Raw genomic sequence first — 16,850 nt, 5'->3', positions numbered from 1 at the left:
CAGATTAGGCCACACCAAAGCAAGCACCTCAGATCTCCCTCACTTCGAGGAGAGAATTTCGAAGCATGTGTTTTTAACAATCCCATCAGAAGCCATGGAATTTGTGCACACGAGTCCTTCTCTGCTCAGCACAGCTTCCCACCAGCTAAGCAAGTGTAGGGCTGCAGTTTCTAAGAAGCATGTTGGCTGAAGTCTGCCATAACTCAGGAGGCTGGGAAGGGCTCTCTGCACATGTTCAGAAGCCCTCGCTGCTTCTTAATTACCGGGGTTAAAAGTGTTTGCCTTAAAAACAGGTTTCGACGCACCAGGTCCTGTCCCTCAAATGGGTTAGAGCAAAATTTGCTTGCGTCTCCCGCTTCCTGTTGCAACTTTATGCACATATTACTGCCTTGTCAGCCTAACTCGCCCTCTCTTCTGGAACATAAAAAGACGACAAATTCGCAGCAAGGTTGTATTAAAATAGTCAATACATTTTTAGTGTTAAATCTGCATGCATTTCTTTATATGGATAAGATACAAAATTTGCCCCCTTCACCCTGTGCCCTTGCCAGAACTGCAGCCATTGACTTTGTGGCCATGTCCATAACAAAAAATTAAACTTAATTCCTTGCCTGTTTAACTGTCACAACTCAGTCAGAGGAGTTTCCTTCACTCACATACCAGGGATGAGTTTTTCTAATTGCTGCCAATCTCATTCTTCTTATTGAACTAAATGACTTTTTTGAGGCCCCTTCCAACGTTAACATTCTATTCTATGGGTGTCAACCATGCTTATATGACAGGGTTGCCAACTTATCAAAAAGAAAAACAGCCTGACCTGCTCCTGTGCATTTATCAGCAGCTTGATCTGCAAAAACCAACAGAAGATGTTTCCGATGGCATGGAGATGGTACTTGTATGCAGATCTAGTTGTAGTGTTAAGGGCAGCCCTTTCCTATCAGATGCTGTGGGACTACAACTCCCTGATCTGGCTGTGTTGGTTTGTGCTAATGGGAATTGTAGTCCAAAACATCTGAAAGGGCACCAGACTAGGGAAGCCATAGGACCTGCAAGGGCCAAATAACGGGAAGAGACGGGCAAGCTCATTGTAAGGTACAACTCAAAAGAGATTCATTTTCACCCTGTCCTTCAACACGCAAACCATCCTGAATCAGGGTATATCAAATATAAAATGAAACTTAACAGTACAACAATTCCAGTAAACAAACAAATATTAATATGAAATCAAGCAGTATGACAACTTACCCTCCTTACTACAAAAGTCAGTGGCTTAATACATCAAGAACCCATGTCATAAAAAGCCTGGCTAAAGAGGTAAGTTTTCAGCTGGTGCCCAAACACCAGCTGGATCTCAGGAAGGAAGTCATTCCAATGCCAGGGAGCCACCACTATGGAGGCCCTTTCATGAGCTACGGAAGTACAAACTTCACTCGGTGATGAAGTAACTTATCCCCCAGAGACGCTGCCTTTGGGTTGCAGTTTTGTAATGGTATATATATATATATCACAATTCTTTGGTGACCTTCAACAGCAAAATCAGTTGAAGGTTATCTTTTGTTTCCAGGATGAGGAACCCGTGGCCCTCCAGAAATTGTTGGGACTCCAAATCCCATCATCTCTGGACAGCATGGCCAGCAGTGAGGGATAATGGAAAGTTGAAGTCCCAGCAACTTGTGAAGGGGATAGTATTCTCCGATTGTATTTGGATCAGAGGTTTCCTCTGCAGCAACCAAGCATGAAGAGAAACGGACTCCCTTCTCACCCCATTAATGTCCCTTGTGGGAGAAAGGTTCTTCCACTGCTCTGCCCCAACATGGGCAACTGCCAATTGGGGGCGTCCTCTGTTGATTCTCCAGCAGTCCTCTGTTACAAATTCCCGTCACCCTCGGCGTGGGGCGCCTTCCACGCCAGCCAGGATGGGGGCAAAGCCTCAGGGGCGGCAGTGGCAGTCTCGTTCCAGGCGGATTGCTCGAATGACCAACGAGCCGTCCTCTTTGAGGAACACGAAGGGCACCGGTGCCCGGCGGGTCTGGCAGCAGTGTCTCTGTTGAGAGAGAAGCAGCAGGAGGAAGGGCTCAGGTTCAGTCCTTGATGGCATCTCCAGGCAGGGCTGGGAGAGACCCTGGTCTGAAACCCTGAAGAGCTGCTGCCAGTCAGTGTAGGCAAAACTGTGCTAGAGGGATCTGGCTTAGTAGAAAGCAGCTTCCTGGGTACAATTTATTCACTTACCATCCAAAGATAACAGGAGGGCCAACCCTAGCCTTGTTTCGCTCTCCGGAAGACAAGAACACAAGAGGGAGCCCTTAAAAAGGCCCAGCCAGGAAGAGAACAGCAAGGACCCTAAGGAGCTGCTGCCAGTCCAAGTGGGCAATACTGAGTTATGTAGACAAATAGCCTGAACGGGAATAAGGCACCTTCTTAGGTTCCCTGGGGAGGGACTATAGCGCAGTGGGAATTAACCCCTGCTTTGCAAGCAGAAGCTCCCCAGGGTCATCCCTATAACTGCTGATTAAAAGGATCTCATCCATCTCAGAAAAGACTTCTCTGCCCGTGATCAAGGCCAGATCCATCACTTGGCATCTTGACAGCAAGAGCCAGAGATCGCTCCCCGCCCTTGCTCTGGAATCTGACCTAAATCTGCATCATTAGATATAAATTGGCATGTTGCAGAATTGTGCCCTGAAATGTTTAGGTCACCAGCGATACCCCCACAGCTTCCGATGTCCCAGAGGAGGGGCCCATACTTAGTCAGGAGCAGATTCCCTTGTTTGGCAGCCCAGAAGGTCACACCTTCGATCCCTGCATCTCTGGGAGCAGGTGCTGGGAAAGATGGGCCCTTCTCTGCCCTAGACTCTGGACAGGCACTGCCGGTCAAAGCAGACTGTACAGGGTTAGCTCAGGAGGTGCGCAACCTGTGGTTCCTCGGCCTAATTTCATACGGCTCTCTGAGAGGCGCTCTGTACCTGCTTGGCTTGCCCATCTGGCCGACGGCTCGGCTGCTCAAGTCCGCAGTCTTGAATCCAAAGGGCCAGCGGAGGGGCCTTGTCCTTTCGTCGGCAGCGGCACCCGAGGCACTGGGTGAAGACGAAGGAGACCGGGTGCAGCACCCAGCTTTGCCAGCCAAGATCTGGGGGAGGAGGAAGTCCAGAAGGAAAAGGTGGGTGAAGATACAGGAAAGGTGGTGGGGCAGGAAGCTGCAGTACAGACAGGGGGTCATTCTCCTCCATGAAACCCCTGGATTAGGGGAGGGGAACTTTTGCAGGATTCCAACTCCCAGCAGCATGGCTAATGGCCATTGGGCGATGGGAGTTGTAGTGTTGTAGGGCCTGACAGATCCCCTACACCTGAGGCTGAAACAAAAGGGTTAGGTGAGAGAACCTTCCCTCTTGCCATTTCTACATTCTAGACCCCTCTCCAAATCTGCATTTGTTTTGTGTTTGGGTATCTGAGTGTATCATGCAGTTCACCCCTCAAGGGGGCACCACAGTTTAAGTGGAAAACATGGCTGCCACAAGTGCATTGTGGATAATACTCTTGAGAAAATGGAGGTAAGAGTCGAAAATTGCTGGAATGCTTCAGAGTGCATTAACATTTATTAGCATTAGTAAACCGGAACCTGAGGAGACTGTCAATATTTTTGTTCTTTCAGGTCGGTTCTTAAAAGTGCCTCGTTTCCTTGGCTTTTAATTAAACGGCGCCACTATCCAGCCAGGATGGGCAATCTCAGGTCTGAAGGTAGCTTTTAGGCATAGGAGCCAACCCTTACGGACCAAAGTCCCTTTGTCTCCCCCCATAAAATATTTGAGGGGGCTGGGCCCCCCAAAGTTGATGCTATATTGCTCTTGGCAAGTGTCCCTATTTTCCAGGGACAGTCCCAGGTTTGCAGAAGCCATCCAGGTTTCTGATTTGATCCTAGAATGTCCCACTTTTACTTAGGAAGTCCCTATTTTCACTGGAGAAATGTTGGAGGGTGTGCACCTTCCACTTTTGCCTCTGAAACCCTGGGAGACCTGGGATCTTCCCTTCCCTTTTGACGGAGGGAAATCATCCCTGATTATCTTCAGCCCCAATAATGCCCCTTTGCTTGCCTGGTGGGAGGATAGAGAAAGGTGGGTGTGCAAATGAAGCTTTGATGCCCCCCCCTTTGCCACTTTTCCCTCTGGCACTGCCAACCACTGCCCAGTGGCTCCTGGAAGGTTGTCTAGAAGGGAATGCAGCCCTTAAGAAAAGGCTCCCCACCCCTGGCTTAGCATTACCTTCCAACGTGACGTGGTGGGAAATTTGGGTGCAGCTTTCTCTTCGGACCAGCAGTGTCTCATTGGACGAAAGATCTGTTTGGGGAACAGGTGGGAGAAGAATGAAATTCGAAAGGCACTTCCTTTATTATTAGGACTAAGGAAAAGGCCACAAAATAGTGGCAAGGTTTTTAAGTTGTATTCATTCAACTTGTTTTTATTATTGCTTGTTAGCTGCCCTGAGCCCGGCCTTGGCTGGGGAGGGCGGGGTATAAATAAAAATTATTATCATTATTATTATTACTAAGGTTTGTGGGTTTCTTGGAACTCTTCCCCAGCCAAAGATGTTACAGAAAGGATTGGGGGGTGAAGTGGGCTTTGGGGAGATAAGGAACCTAAAACGGATACAAACATTAGGCTTGATTCTGCAGACATAAAGTCACCTCAGATCCAAGGTTGAGGTTGCAGGCTGTATATGTCCCCCCCCAGGGCCAAATTAAGACCTTTTAGAGACCCAAAGCACTTAAAAGATTATGCTGGCCCGCACCATATTGATTCAAAATAAAAAGCAATATTATACTTTATAAGAAAAAAAAGGGGAAAAAAGAAAGCATAGATTTATTGCAGCACATGACGGGATCTGAACTCCTCACATTATTTTGATCTAGATTAGTAGGAATACCCCCTGGAGATAAGTAATAAAAAGAAAATAGAAAAATTGGGGGAAAGTTTGTAGTGGAGTGTAAGGAAGCCTAACAAAGTTGTGATTTTCCCCTTGATGGGAGGTGTTCCTACTAATCTAGATCAAAATAATGTGAGGAGCAGTGTGGAAGTGATATTAATTTGGGATTACCAGCAGGTGTGTAACAGTTGCTGGTCTCAATAAATGTCCCTCAGTTTTGGTCACTCTCCCCATTCCACAGATGGGACTACCAAGGCTGAAAGTGAGCATTTTGCCCAACATCTCACAGCAATTCCTTGGCAGAGGGAGGAATTTGAACCCACATCTCCAAGCTTCCGACGCATCAACACTAGGTATGTTGAGTTTTTCAGACTGAGCTGTTTGCTCCTGTCAATCTCAGTAAAAATGTCTGCCAAATTGAAAAGATGGACCTTTCCCCCCACATGCTAGAAAAAACTTCACATGCTGCATTTCTGTCTGTTGGGCTGCTCAGACAGCCATAAAAACAGGGCTTAAAAAAAGAAAGAAGTAGCAGCAACTTTTATCTCAGTTTAATTAGCGGTACTTGGTGAGGCAAAAGGAAAAGGAAGATTATGGTTAGGTGAGTTTATGCAGAGGCTTAAGTAATTTCAGAAGCTGTGCTTTCTGACCCATAAGCCCCTCACTATCAGTGGTAAGTGGGGAAGGAAAAGACACTCTGTACATGCTTTAAAGGTAAAGGGTAAAGAGACCCCCGACCATTAGGTCCAGTCGTGGCCAACTCTGGGGTTGCGGCGCTCATCTCGCTTTATTGGCCGAGGGAGCCGGTGTACAGCTTCCGGGTCATGTGGCCAGCATGACTAAGCCACTTCTGGCGAACCAGAGCAGCACATGGAAACACTGTTTACCTTCCCACCGGAGCGGTACCTTTTTATCTACTTGCACTTTGACGTGCTTTTGAACTGCTAGGTTGGCAGGAGCAGGGACCGAGCAATGGGAGCGCACCCCGTCGCAGGGATTCAAACCGCCAACCTTCTGATGGGCAAGTCCTAGGCTCTGTGGTTTAAGCCACAGCGCCACCCGCATCCCTTGTACATGCTTTAGGGAACTGATATTCCAGGGCAGCCTTGGCGTTGAAAGCAGATCCTGGAGCCAAGGTCCAGTGCCGATCAAACCCCTGCCTTGGGGTTGGGATAAGTGGGAAGGTCAAGGTGAGGGATGCAGAAGTGGGGTGGGAATGAAGACTCACTGAAATGCTGCCCCCCACTGGACAGATCCGGCAGTTCCATCATTTCCCAAGCTTCATGCGCCTGCCTCCTTGTGCCAGCTGCGATCCTGGGGGGGCTGTCCAACCGGAGCAACCGGAGCGTGGCAGAGCCCACTTCCTGGAGGGCCCGCTCCTTGCAGCTGCCGGAGGAGACAGAACAGGCAGAGATCAGCTACAGGTTCTACAGCTTGCCAATGTCGCTTAGGGAAGGGCAGATCACATGCTTTGCATGCAGAAGGCGCCGGGTTCAACCCCTAATGGCATCTCCAGCTAGGGAGAGATGCTGCCAGCCAGTGTGGACATTACTGAGCTAGATGGCCCAATGGTCTGAGTTGATAGGAGGCAGCTTCATATGTCCCTCTGCTGTTGCAATGCCACTTCTGTTTGAGCACAGCATGGGTTTCATTAGCGGGGAAAACATCTCTCACCCTTGCAGGAGAGGTAGCTTGTGCAAAAAGGCACAGGTATGAATTTGGGAGAAATAAGGTTCAGTTTGCATTATCGCAGGAGCCTATCTAATTTGGGTTTCCTGAAACAATATGTGAAACAAATCTTACGACACCTTCTTTCCTCCAAAAAGCTCCTTTTATCTTCACAACATCCCTGTGAGGTAGGTTAGGGTGAGAGGCAGTGATTAGCTCACAGTCACCCAGTGAGCTTCATGGCTGGGCTGGGATTCGAACTCTGGTCTCCCAGGCCCTAGTCCAACAGTTCTCCAACAACAACAAAATTGCACAAAACTGTATTAGGGGGACGTGTGCAGCAAAATGCACACATCTTGGTGAAAATGGTATACAAAGCCGCACTGATTTTAGGACAAATTGCTTGCAGAGATTTGTATATTAGGAGAAATGTGCAGTAAAAGCTGGCTGTTTTTATGAGGAATTTTTCAATAAATTGCAAACTGCTGGAGAAATGTTGCAAACTGAAGATTAGAAAAATGAGAAGCTGAGACAAAATGGGGCAGACTCATCCGTCCCATAGGCACAGGAGCAATCTCTTCTGAGGTTGCCAACAACAACAAAACAATATAGCCTTCCCTGCTCTTCTGCTTTCAACAGCAGCTTGACGGGCAAGGGATTAGCAGGGGATACATTCCCCCTTTAATATCTGCCAATAAAGCTGCTATAACAAAACGGAGGAGCAAAAGCTGGCTGGGAAACTGGCATCCAGTTCACTGAACAAGCAGGAGCCTAAACAAACCAAGAGAAACATCCATTGTTTCCAATGCCTATTGTTACTCAGATAACCTGCTGAATACATCCCTTTCTAAAAGGATTGTGCTTTCCCTTCCACCACAACTCTGTGCTCCAGAATGAGCCTCCTCTCTGTTTTAGCTCACCTCCCAGCACCACACAGAGGTATGACTACAACAAATTTCAGGTGGCCTTTTCTGTCCTCTCTCTGCAACACAGTTCTCCACCTTCGAATTTAGCTACACAATCCTCCTCAGCCAAATTAATTTAATTTTTATAGTTTATTTTAATAATTTTAATTTTAATGAAGCAGAAGAGGCTAAGGAGGCCATTTCGGATCTGGAAGGGGCTCCTGGATTTCTAACAGCCTGAGTGACATCGAAACAGCCAAAAGTGACACAGGTATAGAGGGAGTTGCCCTCTACTGAGTCAGGCGACTGGTCCATCCAGCTCAATATTGTCAACACTGGCAGGCAGCAGCTCTCCAAGGTTTCAGGCAGGAGAACCTGGAGCCTTTCCCGAATGATATTGGGGAGTGATTCAGGGGCAAAGCCACCCAAGCAAACATCTGGAGTTCAGGGGGCTGACTAGTTAACTAGCTACTCCTTCCTTGAAGGTTTTAAAGCAGAGGTTGAGTGGCCATGTGTCATGGTTGAGATCCCTGCATTGCAGGGGGTTGGACTAGATGGCCCCCAGGGGTCCCTTTCAACTCTACAATTCTATGAGAGCATCCCTGACAGCCTGTGCCCAGCCTCTCCAGCAAAGAACAGCATACCACCTCCCAAGGACGACGCCTGTTCCACTGTCAAAGAGTACTTATGGTTAAGACGTTTCCCCCCAACATTTAGCCGAAAGAATCCTCCTTGCAAACAGTACAGGCAATTATCTTTCCCGCCAAGCTGGTGTTGCTGACCAGCATGGCCATGGTTGCTTTAACGTCCCTTAAAATTGTTACTGTGCTCACAGGAGAAAAGCAGGAAGCAGGTCCTTGGTCCATCTAACTCAATACTGCCTACACTGACTGGCTGAGATTTCTTTCCCAACAACGATCCTCTGTCTAGGTGATAGATATTCTACCTTTTGCACAAGCCACAAGGTGGTTTATAGCAAGGCAACCATGCTGGCTGTCCCACAAGGACTGGACTAGTTGGTCTGCATTGAAGCAAGCTGAGCTAGCAGAAAGCGGCAGGGATAAGTTTGAATTGATTCCTCCCAACGAGAGCCCTTTTCGGACACAGTCCTATATGCCTACTCACCTGGGAGTGAACTCATTGGGGCTTACTACTGAGGAATACATGTGGGATTGGACTGTTTTTGTTGGCTGTAGCAACAGCAAGGGGAAAGACCCAGAACTCTTTTATTATGCTTTTAGATGTGCTGGAAGCCGCCCAAAGTGGCTGGGGAAGCCCAGCCTGATGGGCGGGGTAAAAATAATAAAATTATTATTAATATTAATCCTCACCTCCCTTTCCTATAGGTGCCAGACCCACTGGGGAAGGGCTGTGGCTCATTGGTAGAGCATCTGCTTTGCATGCAGAAAAGCCCAGAATCAGTCGTGCCGGACATCTCCCTGTACGGCTTGCAATGTCCCCTGCCTTGAAACCCTGGAGAGCTGCCAATTCGTGTGTTGGACCAGTGGCCTGACTCAATCTAAGGGAGCTTGCTGTGTTCCCATTGCATTCGGTAGGGCTTACTTCTGAGTAGGCACAGTTAGGACTGTACTTTAAAAGACTGCAGCTGCAAATCCTTTGCAAACTTTGTAAGCCCCTTTCAAACGCGGCAGAGTTTGCTTCCAAGTAAACACCTGTGGGAAAATGCTGCACAAGCTTGTGCTGGATCAGACAAAAGGGCTGTCTAGTCCAGGATCCTGCTCCCACCACTGGCCAGCCTTTTGGACCCTAACAAGCATGTTACGAAGGCAATGGCCATTCCCTGATGTTCATCCCCAGCAGTGTCCTAGGATAGCTTGCCCCTGACCATGGGAGATCAATTTAGCCAGGATGTCTAAGACTCATCTATGGTCCTCAAAAAGTTGTCTAATTAATTTCCATTATTATTATTAAAAGGCAGCCACCGGTGACATGAATTGTGGCAGAGAGGTCTGTAAGTTAACCAGGTGCAATGGAAGCATGGGTTCTGTCTGTTCTGAAACCTCTGCCAAGCTGGTTGTGGGAAGAGTAACAACTGCCAGCAAAGTATCTCTGTTTCCACATTCTCTGCAGTATGCATCATTTCAAAAATCTCTGCCGTGTCCCCTGTAACTTTTCCGCATAGGGGAACGTACGAAGCTGCACCGTACTGAGTCAGGCCATTGGCAGGCTGCCACAAGGGGTCTCTCCCAGCCATACCGGGAGAGGTGCAAGACTGAAGGGGGGAAATGACTGAACCTAGGAGCTTCTGCAATGAAAGCAGATGCTAAGCCGCTCAACAGGATCTCAACCCTGGGACCATCTGCATGCAAACTTTCCCTACTCCCCTGATCACACAGTCTTCTTCGTTACCCTAAATAACAACCCTCTTCCCACCTGTCATCACATCCCAACGGACCAGCCCCACACCCCACATTTCCTTCAAGACAACACACAACGCTCCCCCCCCAACACCCATTTTAATCATCACAACAAACTTGCTAGGTACGCTAGGCTGGTGGGGGGGGAGCCTAGCTAGAGAGGAAGACTGACCCCAAGCCACCCAGGGAGCCTCAGGTATTAAATCAGAGCCTCAGGTCCAGCCACCGCACCAGATAGTATTCCCAAATTGCAAGCACAAAAGGATCTGGCCAGCTGCTTACCTCTCATTGAGGGTAACGACAGACGACTCGAGCGGCTGTTCTTCATCAAGGCTGGACTCCCGGACGAGGGCGAAGGACCCCCACGACGACACCCCTGTCAGCAACCCACTCACAAGCACCAGGTGGAACATGGCGCACGCCAGCAGGGTGCCACGCCAAGCCAGGCGGGCAAAGCCAGGGGGGAGAGAACAGCGGGGGTGCAGGGTAGCCTAGCCTGGCCAAGAATGCCAGCTAGACTAGGCGGGCGAAACTGGCTTGGGCAGAGCAAGGATGGAAGCAGAGGGACTGTGAGAACCCACTTTTATCTGCCTCTCCCCCAACACTGCTGTGACCTTGGCATTTTTCACAGGCAGGCTTGTGCCTTCCCTCAGAGGAATTGGAGAGGCAGCATCACGCGCCAGCTTCTGGGGGCCGTGTCCCAGCATTCGCCCTCCCACAAAAAAACCCTACCTTGTGTGGGGCGGGGGAATTAAAACCAGGAGCTGAGATTCAGCGTCAGAAGAACATGCTTGAAATAGCCCAGCTGAGTTCTGGAAGGGTGGGCAAAGGAACTTCTGGGCATAAGCAGAGTGCTTTAAAAAAATAACAAAAACCAAACATCTGCACCTGGTGCAGGTCCCATTCCTTTCAATGGGGGCTGTGTGGGAGAACATTTCTGCTGCACTGGACCTGTTGGATTCCATGGTGGCAGCTTAAAAACCTTGTATTTTACCTCAGCCTGGGTGTTTCAGAGGCAAGATTGTGTCTCTCTGCATTAATGAACCTAAGAACATAGGCCTCCTGCTACCCTTAGGGGCTGGCTGCCCGCTGGGGGTGTCTCCTGGGCTATGCCTCCACCCATCGTGATTCAGAGCGGGCCTCTTCTCCACTCCTGCCACGGCCTTTGATTGACAGTTCAGCTGTCAGATAAGGTTCATTTGACACCTTCATTCACCCCTTTTTCCCTGAAAGAAAAGGGGTGCCATTTTGTAGTTCACCTCAGGGGCCAAATGTCTTCCGCCAGCCTTGCTTCAGCTGCTGTCACTGAGGATGTGGGCAGGAAGCAAGGCAGTGCGAAGGCCAGCAAGCTCTGAGGTTCTGCGTAGACGGCCTATTTCTGGGGTACATGCCTCTGCTCCCACCTCAAAAAGCTGTAGCTCCTACACAGAGGCAGAATAAGGAGGGCTGGCTGGCTGTCAGGCAGGCAGGCAGGCAAAAAACCCAATGCCTTTTCCTTCCCCCAGTTGTTACTGCTTGATGGGTCTATTGAGCAGGACTAACAATGGCTACAACCCTTGGACTGCACAGCCCTTCACAAGAGGGTTCAGAGCCTTCAGAGAGAGGACTGTCCTCTGCAAAAAGGAATGTTCTGACTCTTCCCATCACTTTAAATTTCCCACAATGCACCAGAGACCACTAAATAGAATCAGTCTGGGACGTTGTCGTAAATGTAAGATTACGAAAAATGAAGAAAGACTCACTTAGAAAAAAGAAGTTTATTACAATCATTTTTGTTATTTATTTATTCATTAGTGGGGTGGGGGGAAGCTTTTTCAATTTGCGTATAAGAGTCAAATCTTAAATCTGATGTAAATATTTATGGAGAAGTTGTTTAGTGTTTGCAGATTACTTTAAAACGGAGACAATCCAACACTATTTATCTTCAGTTCTGACTGAATGAATTACATAATTCATACCTGGCTCATCGTCGTTTTCTTTTTATTTCCAGAAAAGGAAAATTTATTGCATTATCATATTGTGTGTGTGTGTGTTGCACCTTTAAAAAAGTGTTTTGCAGTTTCAGTGCATGATGAAAGTACTCCAGTTTTCAATAAAAAGATTATTTCATTGCTTTTGTAAAGCCCACCACTTTTAACTTTCCGTGAGGCCACAGCACATCCTGACCACCTTGATGAGACGCCTTCAGACCTAGAGGCAGCCCTGGCTGCTATAACCCCATCAATTGCTATTAGCCACAACAAACCCTCCTTGTGTCCTGTGTAGGTGATGGATGCGAATAACAAAGCCACAGGCCCTGCTTGTGAGAAGGCCACACTGTTGGAGGTAAAAAGATGATGGGCTAGATGGGCCTTTGGTCTGATCCAGCCAAGGACGGTTTTTTAAAAAAAATTGCTTAAAATGTTTACTCAGTAGATACAAAGATCAAGCTTTGCAAAAATAATAATAAAAGAGAAAAATATATTTACAATAAATGTAAGACATGTTTGCATCTTGTCATATAATTTGAGAGCACAATCAATCGTGTCCTTCACTCCAAAATTCATTGATCATCGCCAAGTCCTCCTAAAATATGTTATTTTCCAGATTTTAGCAATGAAGATTTTTTTTGCAGCTGTTAATAAGTTAGCTAGCTATTATTTTTGAATCTGCATCTAATACTTGAATCTTTCAATGACCAAGAAGCATTTTTTATTTTTTATTTTTTTGCATCTAGAGGTAGTGAATGTCCTCCTAGCCAAGGTTGCTTTTAAGTGTGTGGGGTTTTCCCTTTCATTCCTTATTAAAAATAAACCCAAGAAACAGTGCCCGCTTTCATCTGACAGGTTGGGGGTGAGGAGGAGACCTCGACTTCTCTTTTCTCTTTCTCCTTTTCTCCCCCTCCTAAAAGCGAGACATTCCTGCGTTAACAGGGAACTCTTGTCTCCTTAGCCTATAAATAGCGTCCCAGGTTGACTTGGGGAGGGGGGGCGGTATGTATGCATGAAAAAAAGTGTGTGCAGGATGGGGGGAGCAACATGACCGAACGGTGGAATCTGCTAGGAGATTAGCCGTCCGCAGACACAGCACACTGCACCTGCTTCCAAGGTCTTCACATCAAGGGCTGAGGGTGGGAAGTGGGGGGAGTTGCTAACTGGACTGAAGCATTAAATTAGCTGCAGCCACGGATGGGCGGGGGGGGGGGCGGACAAAATGGGGGACTAGTCTGCGGGTGCCTGGCTCTTTTGAAGTCAATCCAGGCCCTTCTCTCTGAATAGTCCCTTTTCTTTAAATAATCATAATAAAAGGAATTATCTAGCCCTTTGCGATAAGGATGGGCGAAGGGAACAGCGGTGCTGTCAGGACAGGGTTTAGAATTGTAGAGTTGGAAGGGACCCTGGCGGTCATCTAGTCCAACGCAGGAATCTTTTTCCCGAACACTGGCCTCAAAGCCACAACCCTGAGATCGAGAGTCTGCCGACTGAAATATCAAGAATAGAAACATAGGCAACTGCCTTACACTGTTAGGCCCCTGGTCCATCTAACTTATTATGGTCTCCACTGACCAGCAGCACCTCTCCAGGGTTTCAGACAAGATGTTCCCAGCTCTACAGCTGGGACCTTCTGCATTCAAAGCAGATGTCCTGTCCCTGAGCTACAGCTCTTATCCTCCAAACAGAGTCACAGTCACATTTTCAAGTAGGACACCTTGAACTGGACCAGGTAGCTCACTGGCAGCGAGCCGGCACAAGGCTTTGGGGCTGGCGATGACCCACAGTGCCACTCGCCAACGTGGCAGCTACATTTGGCACCATCTTCAAGGGCAGCCCCAAGTAGAGCGCCTTGCAGCAGTCCAGGTGGGAGGTGATGGGCACCTGCGGCCAGGAGCAGCCACAGCTAGGGCACCAGCCGTAAGTGAGCAGTTTGTCAGTTTGGGCACATGGAGTTGTCCTTTCCGCTGAAAAGTCCAGAACCAGAGTCTGTTCCTCTGCATCTTCTTGTCCTCATCATGTGATTCACCTAACCGAGAATCTGCTTGTATCCAGATGCAGAGAATAAGCTCTCCCACTTGGGATGGGAAACCTGCAGCTAAGAATGGGTGGATCTGTTTGTTTTTGTTTCTTGTTTTTACGGTCTTAAACCCAACTCTCTATATTTCAACATCAGTTTGCAATTATTTAAAGAGTCCTTGTTAAAATTATCTATCATTTGAGAGCAGATTTCTCTTAATGCTGTCAATTTTACCTAATGCACATTTTTGCAAAGCTGCTACCCTTAATATGAGTGTGTTTGTTCTTTTCACTAATACTGTACTTTTTTTAAAAAAAAATATGACTTGATTGAAGAACTGCATTGCAAAATACAGAGAAGTGTGAATTTCACACGGTGCAGAGGAGGCAAAAGGGATGTTCTGGGGCTGAATATATCCATGAACTGAAACCCACATGCCTAATCGATGAAAATGCCTTTGTCTGGGTTGCAAGGGCCATTCTCATTTCTGCAGAACAGCTGCCAGAGGCAGAAGAGCCAGACTACTCCCCCCCCCCCCGCTGCAATTAGCTGGCAATCTTGTGAACCACATCCTCTCAGGGCCAAGCTTTTGACTCTAAAAGTGTCTTGTTTTTAACACCCTAAGTGTGCAGTAGGTTTGTCTTTTCAAACTGAAAGTTGCATCAGCTGGGGTTGGGGATGATAAATTAGCTGGATCAGGTGTTTGCATTGGGGAAATTTCCACCCTGCACTCCATTTATAGAATCATAGCATTATAGAGTTGGAAGGGACCACAAGGGTCATCTAGTCCAACCCCCTGCAATGCAGGATTTATTTATTTTTGCCCAGTGTGGGGTTCAAACCCACAACCCTGAGATTAAGAGTCTCATGCTCTACCGACTGAGCAGTGGTACTACAGATCTTCCTCGGGAGCACACGAAGGGAGTAAGGGGTCAAACTGCCCTTTCCCTGCTTGCTCCTGAGCCCTCACTGCATGAAGTAAAGGTACAGGGAATCAGGCAGAGGGGGCCTTCTTGGCAGTGGCAGCTTCCCATCGTATGTCAAGGAGACAAAAGAACTACACAACTTTTAGAAGACATCTGAAGACAGCCCTGTATCAGTTTTTAATGTGTGATGTTTTATTATGTTTGTACAGTATATTTGTTGGAGGGCAGGGTAATAATAATAATAATAATAATAATAATAATACAGTGGTACCTCGGGTTAAGAACTTAATTTGTTCTGGAGGTCCGTTCTTAACCTGAAACTGTTCTTAACCTGAAGCACCACTTCTGGCGCAGCGCTTCTGCGATTTCTGTTCTCATCCTGAAGCAAAGTTCTTAACCCGAGGTACTATTTCTGGGTTAGCAGGGTCTGTAACCTGAAGCGTCTGTAACCTAAGGTACCACTGTAATAATAATACTCCTCTTGGAGGCCCTTCCAACTCTACAATTCTATGAAATGACAGCCTGGAGCCCCCCAAAGTGGCAGGGAGGTGCCCTGGAAATTCGAACCAATGCTCAGCAAAGGCCAGGTATCATCTAAACTTCACGTAAGCAAATGAGCTGGACTGCTCAAGAAAGCAGTCTCCTGGCTGAGCCCCCGGCCTGTTTTGTTCCTCTTGGAGAAAGGGGGGCAGGAAGGGGAGCGAGAGGCCAGAATGCCAGGATTGTCTCCTTGCTCTGTTCCAGCAAACTACATCCTGGGCCTGACAAACACCCCTCAAACTGACCCACCCCGGAGGAACAAAGGAACATTGCCAGTGGCCTGCCAAGTGTGGGGCAGGTGCCCAGACAGAGATGCTGGGGGGAGGGGGGAGAAGGTTGAGAACGCGCTGCAAGCACAGGTGGGGCACAGCAAGCAAAGGGACGGCCATCGCTCAAAGCCGCAGGTGTGACCAACCAGGGCATTTCGGTTTCTTTTTCTAATAATAATAATAATTTATTATTTATACCCCACCCATCTGGCTGGGTTTCCCCAGCCACTCTGGGCGGCTTCCAACAGAATATTAAAATACAATAACCTATTAAACATTAAAAGGTTCCCTAAACAGGGCTGCCTCCAGATGTCTTCTAAAAGTCTGGTAGTCTCTCTGACATCTGGTGGGAGGGCGTTCCACAGGGCAAGTGCCACTACCAAGAAGGCCCTCTGCCTGGTTTCCTGTAACTTGGCTTCTCACAGTGAGGGAACCGCCAGAAGGCCCTCGGTGCTGGACCTCAGTGTCCGGGCTGAACGACGGGAGTGGAGATGCTCCTTCAGGTATACTGGACTGAGGCCATTTAAGGCTGTAAAGGTCAGCACCAACACTTTGAATTGTGCTTGGAAACGTACTGGCAGCCAATGTAGGTCTTTCAAGACCGGTGTTATAGGGTCTCGGCGGTCGCTCCCAGTTACCAGTCTAGCTGCTGCATTCTGGATTAGTTGTGGTTTCTGGTAGCCCCACACAGAGCGCATTGCAGTAGTCCAAGCGAGAGATAACTAGAGCATGCACCACTCTAGCGAAACAGTCTGAGACAGCCTTAATATGCAGATGCAGGCAGCCTTCCTCAAGAAAGGCAAACGCAGAGTGGCAGTGGTTTGTGAGAGTGGCTCTCTGCACATGCTCAGAAGGCTGCCCTGCCCTTGCCACACACAGGTCCCCGAGGGCCAGAAAGCCCTGCCACCCCTCCCTAGAGCATGATGTGCACTTGAAGTCTTTCCGACACCCACCCGCCCTCCCAAAATAACACCCCTCTTGTCTTCCTGCCTCTGTGGTTCCTCCCCACTCTGTCTCACCTCAGCATCTTCTTCTGAGCTCTGAGCCCCAGAAGCTACTTTCACTCCTAACCACACAGCTGTGCAGATTGCAGCCGCGATGTGGCCGACAACCTTCCCTGCCGCTCGCTTAATGCTGTGGGGGCTCTGGATAGCTGCCCCCTTTGCTAGCACCTTTCTGGCCCCAGACCTGAGCACGGTGAGAGCGCCTGAAGGGGAGGGCAGAGGTGAGGGTGAAGGGGGGGCCCAGGTGGCCAAG

At 48.3% G+C, this 16,850-nt stretch overlaps 2 protein-coding genes across 4 annotated transcripts in view; one reads left to right on the top strand and one right to left on the bottom strand.

The window, feature by feature from the left end:
• Positions 1–449: 449 nt before the first annotated feature.
• On the bottom strand, positions 450–11,358 carry LOC128403622 (uncharacterized). The gene is made up of 5 exons (XM_053368571.1): positions 10,151–11,358; positions 6,146–6,303; positions 4,257–4,331; positions 2,964–3,127; positions 450–2,044 (listed from the first exon to the last, which is right to left on the bottom strand). The coding sequence occupies exons 1-5, from the start codon at positions 10,279–10,281 to the stop codon at positions 1,931–1,933; spliced, it is 642 nt and encodes a 213-aa protein (XP_053224546.1). The 5' UTR covers positions 10,282–11,358; the 3' UTR covers positions 450–1,930.
• CTSW (cathepsin W) overlaps positions 3,378–16,850 on the top strand; it is a 28,005-nt gene continuing 14,532 nt past the window's right edge. The window contains exons 1-2 of one of the 3 annotated variants that reach the window (XM_053368570.1): positions 3,378–3,548; positions 5,159–5,270. In XM_053368570.1, coding sequence (XP_053224545.1) covers positions 3,543–3,548; positions 5,159–5,270 — 118 coding nt within the window. In that variant the 5' untranslated portion in view covers positions 3,378–3,542. Of the gene's footprint in view, positions 3,549–5,158; positions 5,271–16,583; positions 16,791–16,850 lie in introns of those variants that run through there. The other 2 variants (XM_053368569.1, XM_053368567.1) reach the window with 2 other exon arrangements.

Source organism: Podarcis raffonei, chromosome 16, assembly GCF_027172205.1.
Source record: "Podarcis raffonei isolate rPodRaf1 chromosome 16, rPodRaf1.pri, whole genome shotgun sequence".
In the NCBI taxonomy this organism is placed as follows: Eukaryota; Metazoa; Chordata; class Lepidosauria; order Squamata; family Lacertidae; genus Podarcis; species Podarcis raffonei.
This window is presented reverse-complemented; position numbering and strand designations above follow the sequence as displayed.